Consider the following 14,869-nt stretch of genomic DNA (forward strand, 5'->3'; position numbering starts at 1 on the left):
TATGGAAATCATTGAAACCTTGTTAAATAAAATATCCTTACAATTTCAATTTTACTGAATAGATAAACACACTTTGGCATAGAGACTATCCTAGAGAACGGAACTTGCTGAGGAGTTAAATGTTAGGATTTCTTTGGGTCAATTTAACGGCATTTGTATGTAAAATATAGGGCCATATTGTAACTTCTCCAGTGGCTGTGAGCTCCAGACACAGTAAATATGGCCTCCAACATAGGGGAACCCAGGGATGTCCAAGGAAAGGAACATCCAACTCTAGAGAGACGCTGCCCTCTTCCATGATGGCTTTGGAGCTGTGTGTCTCCCACTTGTTGATAGTTTGGCTCCCTATGGTGCTTTTTTGCCATTGGCCACCGTTGTCAGTTTGAGGAGAGGGGACAGAATGAGTTAATGTCTCTAGCTGTACTAACTTTTACTTGTGTGAGCGGTGGCTCCAATTCAGGAAAGCATCCCTAATTGGGAAAGGTGATTAGGTATACATTTAGTGACTTGGACTAAAGGCCATATTTAATGTTAAGCACATGCCTTTATGCTTTCCGAAATAGGATGGACTTAAGAACAAAGTGAGAAGTGCCAAAAGCCAAGCAGAATTGGACCTTGCAAAAAATGATAAGTGGGGAAATGGGATACTGGGAGGAAGCACGAGCAGGAGAGTGCAAGAGGGGAGGACTCCTGTCTCAGACTGAGAAAGCGGGACAATCAGCGAGTTATCTTAAGTGCCTATACACAAATGCAAGAAGCATGGGAAACAAGCAGGGAGAACTGGAAGTCCTGGCAAAGTCAAGGAACTATGATGTGATTGGAATAACAGAGACTTGGTGGGATAACTCACATGACTGGAGTACTGTCATGGATGGATATAAACTGTTCAGGAAGGACAGACAGGGCAGAAAGGGTGGGGGAGTTGCATTGAATGTAAGAGAGCAGTATGACTGCTCAGAGCTCCGGTATGAAACTGCAAAAAAACCTGATAGTCTCTGGATTAAGTTTATAAGTGTGAGCAACAAGGGTGATGTCGTGGTGGGAGTCTGCTATAGATCACCAGACCAGGGGGATGAGGTGGACGAGGCTTTCTTCCGGCAACTAGCAGAAGTTACTAGATCGCAGGCCCTGGTTCTCATGGGAGACTTTAATCACACTGATATCTGCTGGGAGAGCAATACAGTGGTGCACAGACAATCCAGGAAGTTTTTGGAAAGTGTAGGGGACAATTTCCTGGTCCAAGTGCTGGAGGAACCAACTAGGGGCAGAGCTCTTCTTGACCTGCTGCTCACAACAGAGAAGAGTTAGTAGGGGAAGCAAAAGTGGATGGGAACGAGGGAGGCAGTGACCATGAGATGGTCGAGTTCAGGATCCTGACACAAGGAAGAAAGAAGAACAGCAGAATACAGACCCTGGACTTCAGAAAAGCAGACTTTGACTCCCTCAGGGAGCTGATGGGCAGGATCCCCTGGGAAAGTAACATGAGGGGGAAAGGAGTCCAGGAGAGCTGGCTGTATTTTAAAGAATCCTTATTGAGGTTGCAGGAAAAAACCATCCTGATGAGTAGGAAGAATAGTAAATATGGCAGGCGACCAAGCTTGGCTTAACAGTGAAATCCTTGCTGATCTTAAATGCAAAAAAGAAGCTTACAAGAAGTGGAATATTGGACAAATGACCAGGGAGGAGTATAAAAATATTGCTGAGGCATGCAGGAGTGAAATCAGGAAGGCCAAATCACACTTGCAGTTGCAGCTAGCAAGAGATGTTAAGAGTAACAAGAAGGGTTTCTTTAGGTATGTTAGCAACAAGAAGAAAGTCAAGGAAAGTGTGGGCCCCTTACTGAATGAGAGAGGCAACCTAGTGACAGAGGATGTGGAAAAAGCTAATGTACTCAATGATTTTTTGGCCTCTGTCTTCACAAACAAGGTCAGCTCCCAGACTGCTGCACTGGGCAGCACAGTATGGGAGAAGGCGACCAGCCCTCTGTGGAGAAAGAAGTGGTTAGAAAAACTGGACGAGCACAAGTCCATGGGGCCGGATGCACTGCATCCAAGTGTGCTAAAGGAGTTGGCGGATGTGATTGCAGAGCCATTGGCCATTATCGTTGAAAACTCATGGCAAACGGGGGAGGTCCCGGATGACTGGAAAAAAGGTACTGTAGTGTCCATCTTTAAAAAAGGGAAGAAGGAGGATCCGGGGAACTACAGGCCAGTCAGCCTCACCTCAGTCCCTGGAAAAATCATGAAGCAGGTCCTCAAGGAATCAATTCTGAAGCACTTAGAGGAGAGGAAAGTGATCAGGAACAGTCAGCCTGCCACATTCATCCCACGAAAGGAGCACTAGAGGAGTCCTCCAAGCAGCCAATCAGAGTGGCTGCAGGGGAAGCAGCCAATCAGGGCCCAGAAGGGCCATATAAAAGGCGCTTCAGAGCCAGAGACAGTCAGGTCTTTGTTGGAGCTAGAGGAGTGCAGCTTGTGCTCCTGGCTGGCCAAAGCGAATGGCAGCACCATTGAGTGAAGAAGAGCTCCTCGCTGGCTGCTGGGCCTGAACTTAGATGAGCCTTGAAGTAAGGATGAAGCTTTGGTGAAGGCTGGGGCTATGGGGAATGGGCCCAGGGAATTGAAAGCAGTGTAGTGCAAGGTTCTGAGGCTTGTGATGTGCAGGAAGTCAGACTAATTGATCATGATGGTCCCTTCTGGCCTTAAAGTCTGAGTCTGCAATGTTAAGTGCCTTCCTAAATTGGGACTGATTGCAGACTGACCACTCCCCAGTGCAAGTCCTACCCACACTGATCTGACTATTCCCAGTAAAGGCACAAGACATTTGGCTCTGAGATTGTGGGGTACCAAAGGCTCAGAGATGAGGGTGAACAATGCTGCCTTGGCTCCTCTCCACTGTCCACTCTTTCAGGAGGGAGAAGAATTGTTCTTCTTAACCTCTGAAGATAGGACAAGAAGCAATGGGCTTAAATTGCAGCAAAGACGGTTTAGGTTGGGCATTAGGAAAAACTTCCTAACTGTCAGGATGGTTAAGTACTGGAATAAATTGCCTAGGGAGGTTGTGGGATCTCCATCATTGGTAATTTTTAAGACCAGATTGTACAAATGCCTGTCAGGGATGGTCTAGATAATACTTAGTCCTGCCATGAGTGCAGGGGACTGGACTAGATGACCTCTCGAGGTCCTTCCAGTCTTACGATCTATGATTCTACAACAGAATGCCAGCAGCATTAAAATAATTATCCAGCCAGCTAAAAAACAGCTCCTTTTCACCCTTTCATCATTCCAAGAGCAGAGCTTCAGCCCTCTCCAAAACTCCTATTGAATATTTTTTTCTGCATCATACCCGCAATGTCACCAAATTCAGGCTATTTTGAGTACTGTTCAGGCTATACTTAAGAACAAGATTACAGTTAAGTATGTGCTTAAGAGCTTTCCTGAATAGGGATGCTTTCCAGAATAAGGCCTGTATTTTACAAGGTATGTTTATTTGGTTTGAAATAAAAACAAGCTAAATTCTTCTGTCTGCACTCCTGTTGGTAAAAAAGCAACTTATCAACCATGCATTGCCTGAAGAGGTTGTACTCAAGCCTCAGTTCATTACCACTGACATTTCGTTTGAGGAAATTACCTTTCAGAAGGCTGTTGTTTTTGTCTTTTTTTTTTTAAAGGGCTGTCAGCCATTGTCAGACAGAGGAACTTGAACAATTTGCAAAAAAATCTCCGAATGCTTAAGGGAACAAAGAAATGACAAGTTGCTTGACATTCACATAGTTTGTCTACTTTTTTCGTCTTGAAAACTATCTGGATAGCAAGCCCAGTAAACTCACCTCAGCTAGGTAAAATTCATCATGCTGTCTTTTGAAAGTCTCTCCTTTGTAGTAATTACTAGCAGCGACAATGACATCTACTGCCACCATGCTCAGTATGAACATATGAAATATTGATGACCTCATCATTTTCTGTAGAGGAAAAAAACACAGACAAGTAGTATTTTCTATTAAAGAAGTAAAACTTTATAATTGAAATGATTCATATAAAAATATAATAAATTGCTGTGTAACTTGTACTGTCACAATAGTATGTTATGCAAAGCTTCATAAACTAACTGTAAATTACTGTTTATCTTATAGTCAAATATATCATTTTACTCACACTGGTTTATATGCAATATCTTTTTTTTCCAATTATTTCCATATCAACTTTTATAAAAGTTTCATTGTTTACTATTTCCATTGTTTCTAAGATGCTTTTAAAATGCTTAGCTATATTTATTCTAGCCATTTTTCCCTTTGTGAAACATTCTTTATGATTTTAATATGGCTGTAACTGTTTCCTTGTTTAGGTGCCAGCATTATCAATATACGTCAGCATAGCTCAAATGATACTAGTTACTACAACATGCCTAGAGTGACCAGATGTCCTGATTTTATAGGGACAATCCCGATTTTTGGGTCTTTTTCTTATATAGGCTCCTGTTACCACCCACCCCCATCCCCTGTCCCGATTTTTCACATTTGCTGCTGGTCACCCTAAACATGCCTAGCAGAAACATAGCAGATATTCTGTAGTCCCTTTGGGTTAGTCTGTAACCTTGCTCTCTTCCATGAGTAAGGGTGACACATAACTTATTCCTCTCTCTCTCTTCTTGGCCAGTTCCTTGCACTTCTCCCCACAACAGGAGCCACAAGCTGAGAAAGCATGAACATGGGAGTAAGTGGAGGCCCTTACTTCCTCTTACTCACCAGTGCAGCTGAATAAGGACTGTGACAATCTAGGCCTTTGCTTTTCAGAAGAATTAGACAGTTTTAATTCCTAGACACTTTCAGATTGATGAAGCAGTAGATTCTGAAGCTGGATTTAGAATGCATAGGGCCTTTCCCCACAACTTTTACAATACTGAAGTTACAAATTGGACCCAAACTACTTCCCCTAAAAGTTTCAACATGTTTGAGCTAAAGTTAAGAGATTAAAGACAAATGTACTTTAAAAGACCATGGTGCTGAATTCCTGTTGTTTTCAGTGAGAGCTGAAGATGCTTAGTACCTTCCATGATAAATTCCTTCAGTACCAAAAGATGGAATTATGGCTACAGTTTAGCAATAAATTTATTGCTGCCAATAAAATTCAAATTAAATAGCCAAATATACTGATGTATATATTAAATCACTCACAGACCATTCACATATCCTTGCATGCACAATCACTTGAGCGTGCAGTTGTTACACTATCACTTTTCCCCACAAACTGTGGAATTTATGCTTGTAAAACTTATTTGCACAAACTAGCAACTCATCAGTTGTTGACATGTAAATGTTACTGTATATTGTATTAACACAAACAGGTTGATTCAATTTGTCCCCAAATTTGTTTCTAAAAGTAGCCAGTACAGAATTTCAGGTATAAATCCTCACTATGTAGAACAAAGCCTGCTAGCCTTCCCTACCTTCTTTTAAAAATGTCACATGGCTGGATTTAACTTACTTAAAAAACAGGTGGCCCGAAATCATTCTACAGCTACACTTTTTACTAAAGCACCCTGCCTCAGCATCCCTCTACCTTAGCTCTGGGTCCCTTAAATCAAACCTCCACACCCCTCATTGGGGATGGATTTATTAAAATAACAAAACCAATTTCAAAATCAAAATCTTCAGCACAGCCAGCCAGTAAAGGGAGTCACAAAAGAGCCAGAGGCTGCATTAAGGCAGGAGCAGCAGGCCTAGGGGACTAGAGCAGAAGCTGGCTGCAAAGGAAAGGCCAGGTAGCTTCAGCCTGAGAGCTGGGACTGAAAGCTGAGAGCTGGACAGGGATAGGGAAGCTGTAGCCTTAGCAGGTGGATGGTGCACAGCACAATGCCCAGCAAGCAGGAGTCATGGGGGCACTTGCATGTGCACAGGAGGGAGATGGTGCCAAGGAAATGGTACAGCCCCCTTGCTCCTTTTATACCCCTGTTCTGGACTGCCACTTGGGGCTGGGTTGGAAACTGTTGGTTTGATCTTTTATTGTAACCAACTTTTTGTAGTTATTTGTGCATTTTAGTTTCTCGCAGTCCTACTAATACAAGCCACTACTTACTCAGAATCAGAGAGCGCTAATGGGACCATTAACGGACTATACACCACAGAGTTTAGGGCCTGTGTTGCCCCTTTTCAACTAGAGCAGCTTGTCACAGTTTGGAATACTGGGGATGTTCATGCTGGAAGTAGAAATTCCTGGGGTCTGGTATTTTCTTTGTTGCAATCTTGTTTATTTACAAGGAATGTACAAAGTCCCCTGTCTCTGACCACAGAAGGAACCAAGAACAAAAGGACCAGTTTCTTAGCTTACGGCCCTCAAGACTCTTTAGTTAACGTCAGACCGAAAAGCTTTCCCTCCAGCATTTTCCAAGATCACACTATGCTTACAGGCTCCTGCTTGGCTTTTTCTCTCTCCTTCGCTCTCTCTGTACTTGTTGATTCTCAGTTTTTAGCTATATATTTTGTATACTGGTATATGACTGATGAAGTATCATACTATATTCATTTGATTTAATAAATACATGATTAACATATAGACAACATAAATTTAGTGTACCTGAACCAGTTATATATTTTATACATTTTATGTTAAAATTTTATATATACAGATAATATATTTTACAAAATATATGGATACATATACAATACATATTTTTTTCAATAACCCATATTTATTTGCCCAGACTTGACCACTATAGCTAAGGCTGCAAAACAGGATCAGTTACAATGTCTTGCTTTCATACTATCTTATCTCTGTGAAAAATTCATCTTCAGGGCAACATAGTCACACATGGGGACAGATCCAGTTAATGGGTCTGTGGCAATTACCCCAGATGAACGTTTGTGTGTTGGTCTCTGTCCAAATAAGAATTCATTGTGTTTGTACAGTTTGGCACTATGGAGGCCTGGTCTATGACTGGTGCTCCTCAGTGCTATCGTGATACATATCTACTACAAATATAATAATAAATATTATTAATACTATTTAAAAAGTTTGAACAAAATCCTTTCAGCAGTTTTTGTGTTCAGCAGTATTGGGGGAAAAGTTCTCAAATTTAAATAAGTTATTGTCACTTTATTTCCCCTACACAGCTAACTCAAAATTATCTGAACTCTAAAACACAGCATGAAACAGGTTTCCCACACAAAAATTTCAAACCAAAATGTTTGGAAAGTTTGGTTTGGAATATTTTGCTCAAAATTTTTTGAGGTAAATTTCAAATGGAACGTCAATGGCAGTTAGGCACCTGTCACTTCTGTCTTCATATACAGTGTAGTTGTAGCTGTGTCAGTCCTAAAGTATTAGACTGACCAGGTGGGTGAGCTAATATCTTTTATTAGACCAACTTCTGTTGGCCAACTGGCCAACTTCTGTTGGTGAGAAAGACAAGCTTTCAAGTCACATAGAGCTCTTCTTCAGGTCTGTAAAAGGAATTCCTCCCAGTGTCAAAACAAAACATAAGGTATAACAGATTGTTTAGCACAAGTAGTTAGCACATATTATAAGGGACCATTCAAGGTAGAAATTATCAGAGGGGAAGCCATGTTAGTCTGGATTTGTAAAAAGCGACAAAGGGTCCTGTGGCACCTTATAGACTAACAGACATATTGGAGCATAAGGTCCACAGGACCCTTTGTTGCTTTATTCAAGGTAGAGTGGCCCATTAACGCCTCTGCAGTCAGAGGGCAAAAAGAGGGGGTATCTTCATCCTCTTAAAGTCTCTCTGGAACACTCCCACACTAACATCAACTCCCTGGACACCACAATCAGCTTCAACAATGCAACCCTACAGACAACCATACACAAGAAAGGCATGGATCAGCACACCTACCTTCATAGATCCAGCAACCACCCTAAACACACCAAGAAATCTGTTATCTACAGCCAGGCACTCAGATACCACAGAATATGCTTCAAGGAGAAAGTCTGGGATATACACCTTAAAATGGCCTTCACCAAACAAGAACACTCCACCAGAGAAGTAGATCACATCATGCAATAGGTCACTCAAATAACCTGAGAGAACCTGCTTCAATACAGAAATAAAACCCCCTCTGAAGTGACCACACCTCTAGTTGTCACCTACCGCTCCATCTTGGAACCCATACAGGGTATCATCAAACAACTTCAACGCTACTCAATGGGGGCCCTATCCTGAAATAAATCTTTCATGAACCCCCACTTCTGGCCTTTAAACAACCCCCCAACCTCTCCAAGCTCATCATCAGAAGCAAACTCCCCACAGAACAGGACCCAGCAACTAAAAGGGGCACCAGACCCTGCAAGAACAACAGATGCAAAATCTGTAGACATATCTCCACTGCTACAATGATCAGCACACCTTTCAAGATCCATGGATCCAGGGGTGAAAGTAGGTCAGTGCAGGCTAGTACAGAGTACTGGTAAGAAGCCAGTACTGACCTGTATGCAGCTGACGGATAGGGGATGGGGTTAAAGTGCTGCCGCGGCAAAGGACCCTCCTTGCTGCCCCTTTTGTCCCACCCCCCGTCGTTGGCCACCCTGCTAGTAGGGGGGCAAAAGGGGCAGCTGCCCCAGGGCCAGCGATTTAAAAGGGCCTGGGGCTCCCGGCCGCCACCACCACTACTGGCAGCAGCCAGACCCCTGGGTGGTGTGGGCCAGGCAGCACGAATGGGCTGGCTGGGGGAGGCTGACCCCCAGCCCTGCCCCTTCCGGGGGCCCAGAGCTGGCCCCCGTACAGGTAAGAGATTAATATAACTTTCACCCCTGCATGGATCCTACACATGCCTATCACAACACGTGGTGTACCTCATCCAGTGCACTAAATGCCCCAATGACAACTATGTGGATGACACCAGACAATCACTATGCTGTCAAATGAACTTGCACAGGAAAATGATAAAGACAAAAATTCTGTATCACCTGTGGGTGAACACTTCTTTCACAAAGCAATCACTCTGCATCTGACCTGCCAGTTCTCATCCTCAAAGGAAACTTCTTACACAACACTTTCATAAGATGAAGCTTAAATTCATTGCTCTGTTTGACACAAAAAACTATGAACTGAACAAAGACACTTGATTTATGGTTTATTACAACTATCTGTAACCCACTAACACCTTCTTTTTGTCCTATGACCGCAGAGGTGTTAATCAGCCACTGTACCTTGAATGGTCCCTTACAATATATGCAAACTACTTTTGATTTAAAAACGGTTAGTAACCTTTCCGTAACTGTTGTTCTTTGAGATGTGCTGCTGCAGTATAGGTGTGCATGTGTCATGTGCACAGTTGCTGGAAGACATTTTTCCCCTAGTGGTATCTGTCGTGTCGGTCCACACACTGGCCACTGAGGAAGAATCTGCCATTGGCCCGAACCGCATACTGACAGAACGAGTCCTTGGGTCTCATCTGTGGGGTGTCTGTGATCCGCTTTAGAGCCATTCCCTCATGAGGCATATGATTTTACCTGTGATTTGGAGCCAGAGGACCTGCTTGTAGGTGATCAGGGTGGCCCTGTGCCCCAGGATGCTGACTGACCTTGCCTAGATAAGAAGTGGTGTCTCCAAGGAGAGTGGTGCTGTGATAAATAATGGAGCCTCCATGGGGAGTGTTGTTGTGATGGAGAGCAGCGCCCCGACAACAAGCAGTACCGTGATTGCGACACCTCAGCAGGAAGCAGCCTGGGGACTATGATCAGTGCCTAGAGTGTGACTGGTGCTGGAAATGAGACCAGTGGTGGGACTGCAACCGGCATCTAAGTGGTGTGCTGCATCGCTGTGGTGAGTGTGGTCTCAGTGTTGAGTCTCACAATGAACGGAAAGGAGGGCTTGCCCAGGACTGGTGCTTGCCCTGTTGTGGCCAGAACGTGTGGTGCCTGGTTCATCCCCTGCAGGCTTTGTCTCGGGGATGGTAGTGCCAGGAGATTCAAGAGGCTTTGCGCTGTCTCATACACCTCTGGTGTCTATGGTGGTGCCAGGGTCATGTCACCCTCTTGGCTCACCCTAAGCGGGGAGTCCCTCAGTGCCGGACTCAAAGATTCCCCTGATGGGGCCGGAGTAAACGGTGCTGGTTGCGTCACCTCTGATCGAGAGTGGTCTGCCATAGATTGCACTCTCTCAACAGTCATTCTTGAGGGGGAACGTCCCCGATCAGACTTCAACCGCTTCTTCAGCACCGGTGATGGGGATTGGTGCTGTGCCATCGGTGCTGCCTTCCTAGGCGCCGGAGAAGTGTGCCGGTGCCGGAAGGACAGTGCCCGGGAGCCCAAGCCACGCTGGGTGTCCTGAACAAACACCAGCACACTCCTGGTAGAGGAGCTGCTCGGTACCGGATCTGGTTGCCGCTCTGAAGAGGGATTGAGTGCCTTCTCCATAAGTACGAACTTCAATTGATTGTCTCTCTCTTTTTTGTCCTCGGTTTGAAGTTCCCACAGATTCGGCATGTATCTTGAATCTGACCCTCTCCCAAGCACTTTAAACAGCTCTCGTGAGGGTCACTAACTGGCATCTGCTTGCAGCACGCCCCACACTGTTTGAAGCCCTGGGACCGAGGCATGCCCCGGGGCTTGAGTAGGAGAGCCCCACAGGGCAGGTGCTTACCAACTATTAACTACTAACTATCACTCTACTTATGCTAATGAACTATTTACAATTATCTGCACTCTATTTACAGGAAGAAGACCACTACAAGAATAACTTGTTGAGCAAGAGATAGAAGCATTCCAGTGACTGCCACAGACAGAAAGAAAGAACGGAGGAGGGGGCGAGCTGGCAGATGCCAGTACACCACGCTATGGAGGCACCACTGCAGGAGGCACCAGAGCCGACCCAATGAATACCACTAGGGGAAAAAATCTTCTAGAAATGGTGCACGCAATGCACGCACACCTATATTGGCATGGACATGAGCAACACATCTCGAAGAAGAACAATCTGTTCTGCCTTACATTTTGCTTTGACACTGTGAGTTCCTCTCCCAGATCTGAAGAAGAGCTCTGTGTGGTCAAATGCTCGTCTCTCTCACCAACAGAAGTTGGTCCAATCAAAGATATTAACTCACCAACCTTGATATCTATCTTTGGGAATATTTCCTCATTCATGTTTTAGTAACGGCCAGCTGGGGTCAGAAAGGCCTGACTCTCAAGAGTTCAGGGCCAGATTTTCAAGTGTTCAGTACTCACAATTGCAAAGGCTCAATTTTCAAAAAAGCTCAGGTCCTATTTACACATCTAAATAAGGAACACATTTTGAAAAGTGTTCAACACGAGAAGCACCCATTGTGATATTCATAGCCAGATTGTAAAAAAGAGATCAGCACTCAATGTAACGAGCTCTTTTGAAAATTTGGCCACTAATTTTGGGGTGTAAATGATTGCTGAGCTTTTTTGAAAGTCTGGCGCTAAGTCTATGCCCAAGTTTGAAAAAGGAAAAAACAAACAAACCAATATTGGTTGCATTGAAGTTAGGGGTCCGACTCAGAACTAAGCCATCTACCTATGCTGACGTTCAACTACTTATTTATGACCAGCTTCTCAGAAATGCAGGCATCTTCTCATGCTTTTGACTTGTGCGTGCAAACTCTAATATGTGCATATAGTCCTTATTTGCATGTGTGCAGGTAGACTTCTCTCCATAAAAATCAGATTTGGCACACGCATCAGAGTTTTGTATGTTCAAGGTTAGGCACATGAAAGTGTGAGTGTGAAAACATTTTGCTGATCAGTCTCATAGCCAGGAAAAAAAAGGCGATTTTTCTTTCAATCCAGCTGAAATGTTGATGTATGACCCCCAACTTTTGTGTTTCCTGCCTTTTTTCTTTTAACTTTAACATTTAATTAACACAGTGTTTTATTGTTATAATATTAAGTTCTAATTTTATACTATTTTAGTATATTTTCACTTTTGATTATATCGTTATTATGTATTATATTTGATTTTATATATGTAATACCAAATATATAATCAAAAGTGAAAATATACTATAAACATTACAAAATTTGAACTTTCAAATAGATAATCTGTTTAAGCATCTATGATATTTCTTTTTATTGTGCGATAAATAAACAAGCTGTGCTTTTTCCTTTTCTGCCATTGTGTCTCTGAGTTCAACTACTTGCCTGTCATGAGTATTATTCGTGTTAAATAGCTTTCCTATTGGCCTCTATAAGCCAGGCCATGCAATACTCCTAGGAGGTCAATCAATTTTTTTTCTCTTACATAACTACTGTGTCTTATTTTATACATTCTGCACCAAAGAATTTTAATTCAGATTTAGACCCTCAAAATGACTGAACTACATGATGACTTAATTGTACAATGCACTCCTTTTGCCCCTCCCTGGTAATATTTGATTGTGAAGGTTACCAGCTGTGTAAGCCATTTGAAGTGAGGTATAAGTGAAAGCATAATAAACAACTGAGCTTTTAACATCACTTTGGATCACCAGATCAGCAGTGTGTCATTTGGATTACAGACTTTTTAGAATGGAAAATGTGGGGTGCAAATTTGAGGGAGACCTATGCCAGTTTTTGTTGTTGCTTAATTTACTGACCTTTTCCAGCCCTGAGGTGAGGTTTTTTTTGTTTTTTTTAAGCTGTTTAAGAATAGGATGAAAGAAATGTTCTGATGTTGTTGCCAGGCAGTTGCATGAGAGAGGAACTGTGTATAATGTCAAATTGGATTTAAGGTTAGCTATACTGAGGCAGTTGCTAGTTAGGTGCCTTGTTGCTGCAATCAGTCATCTACAACAGGGAAAAGATTCCTGCATTTACTGTCAGTTAGTTTTGAAGATAACATCCAGGATGACAATGTTCATTGTCTGGAAGACAAATTGAAGGCTGTGGGCTGCACAATGGATTATATATCCAATATCCCTAAAATCCAATGCTTGACATAGCTTTAATAATCTGAACATTCTCAACATTTGGAAACAGATAGGGGAGTTGAGCATCTGCAATGTAATTGCCTTGGCTGATTACATAACATAATTTAAACTAGCTGCCATCCCAGGACAGCCACAGCAGTGTGCTCTGGCCTTACCTCCTCCCATCCCCTATAAGGAGGAGGGAGAGTGGGTAGCATAAAGCTGGCTTTAGCTCTATATCACTGAGGATTTCCTCTACAACAGGGGAATCCGACATAGCCCTTTTGCACAACTGCAGCAGCACAGAGGGAACGGAGGTTGGGTCAAGGATCTGGCATCATATGAACTGCAATCTCTATTCATAACAAGGAGAGCTAAAGATGGAGTTTCACCCTTGACTTTGGATTGCATTTCTGGGGTTAATTTTTATTTCGACACAGTAACTTATATGAAAATATTTATAATTAATCATTGTTCAAAGTCCTGTCAAACTAAGATCTGGTTGGCTCACTGGATATAGGATATGGAGCTTTTTACCTAGACAACACCAGTTTGAAACTGGCCAGGTAGGTAGTGTTCAACTTTACCACCTAATGTCTATGCAGAGACCTGTTTAAAATGAGTTGGGTGCTCTCAGTCCTGTTCCTATCAGGTAGAAATCCAAATTGCCATTGACACAAATTAGCATCTTTGTTGGCAGATTTAGAGGAGAAGCCACAGACTAAATGGACACGGAGACTAAATTAACGTCTAAGCTCTAGAGCTGATCCCCTCTTGGTTAGTGCTTAGTCATACAGAGAGAACATTTGTTGTCTGGATGCTTACACTATTGTTATTCTGTTCCTTTACAGTGCAGAAAGTCTTCAATGTGTAAGGCTGTCAAACTGATATTATGTCTTTCACAAACATTAAACTGACATGTAAACAGAAGAAACGCATCATCTAACTAAATGCTGTTTGATATTTCAGTGTATAAGTAAGCAGTTTTTCTCCTAACTTTGATACTCACGTACTGTATGTCAGCATGAAAGCTGCACACACTTATGTTTTAGACATTATTTTAGTGTAACATTGCATGAAAAAAATCCTAACCATTTCACACTGGAATGGAACAGAACTGGCAAGCTGTACATTCTTCTTTCATTTTCTTATCTTTTTTAATATTGGCCTTAGGTAGCTAGATCTTGCTGAAGGATTCCAAGACGGCTTCCAGACATGGCTGTCAAATAACTTTATACTGGTTACACGATTGTCACTATTACACTTTTCCACTATCATTGTCATAATGTTCGGGAAGGGGTGGAGGGTTGTTTGGTTTTTTTGTTTGTTTTGTTTTGTATGAGTCTACATTGGTTTGCTGGCATTTCATCGTTATTTAGATAGAAAAGATTTTGATTGTTATAATCACTGCTTAAATGACTTTGAAAAATAACAGCTTCCAAATTATAATTCAGACCCAAAAGACAAACCTATTAATACATGATAATTATAGCTATTTTCAGCTAACAAAATGCGGACCTCTGACATTCATTGCCTCTAAATATTTCCTGCAGAATGGATGAAAGAAGTGAAAAGCCAACATACTTGACTTACTCTGTCTCTTGGTGAGGGGCTGAGGCAGCTTAATAATATCTCCCTTCATTTGATTTCAAGGAAGCTATTCAATATGTTCAGGCTTCTTTGCATTGGGAGTGAAGGGGGCTTCTCTGAGTTCTGGGGTAAAGAGGGGCACAGCTGTGTTGGGAAGGGGCAGATTGAGGGCAGCTGTCTGTGATATCAATCCATCTTCAAGGATATTCCTGAGAAAGTTAAATTAACACTTCTCGCATCAGCATTAGTTCCATGACCTTCTATTCCATGCCTTCAACCCCTACTCGGGAAAGAGCATGGGAATGGAAAAGGCCTAGAAAGCTATGGCAGAGCAGTTCGAAAGCTACAGGGAATGGGAGCCTAGCAGGTACTGTGAATTGTCTGTGCTTTTGTGTGCACATCCCCCAAGGTCAGCAGAAT

General features: G+C 42.7%; 1 protein-coding gene across 7 annotated transcripts in view; it reads right to left on the reverse strand.

The window, feature by feature from the left end:
• NALCN (sodium leak channel, non-selective) overlaps window positions 1-14,869 on the reverse strand; it is a 386,003-nt gene that overhangs the window by 155,594 nt on the left and 215,540 nt on the right. For all 7 annotated transcript variants that reach the window (XM_039528280.1, XM_039528290.1, XM_039528256.1 and 4 more), the window contains one exon: window positions 3,830-3,961. In XM_039528280.1, the coding sequence (XP_039384214.1) occupies window positions 3,830-3,961 (132 nt within the window). The remainder of the gene's footprint in view (window positions 1-3,829; window positions 3,962-14,869) is intronic.

The sequence above is a fragment of the Mauremys reevesii genome, linkage group 1 (genome assembly GCF_016161935.1).
Source record: "Mauremys reevesii isolate NIE-2019 linkage group 1, ASM1616193v1, whole genome shotgun sequence".
NCBI classification, from domain to species: Eukaryota; Metazoa; Chordata; order Testudines; family Geoemydidae; genus Mauremys; species Mauremys reevesii.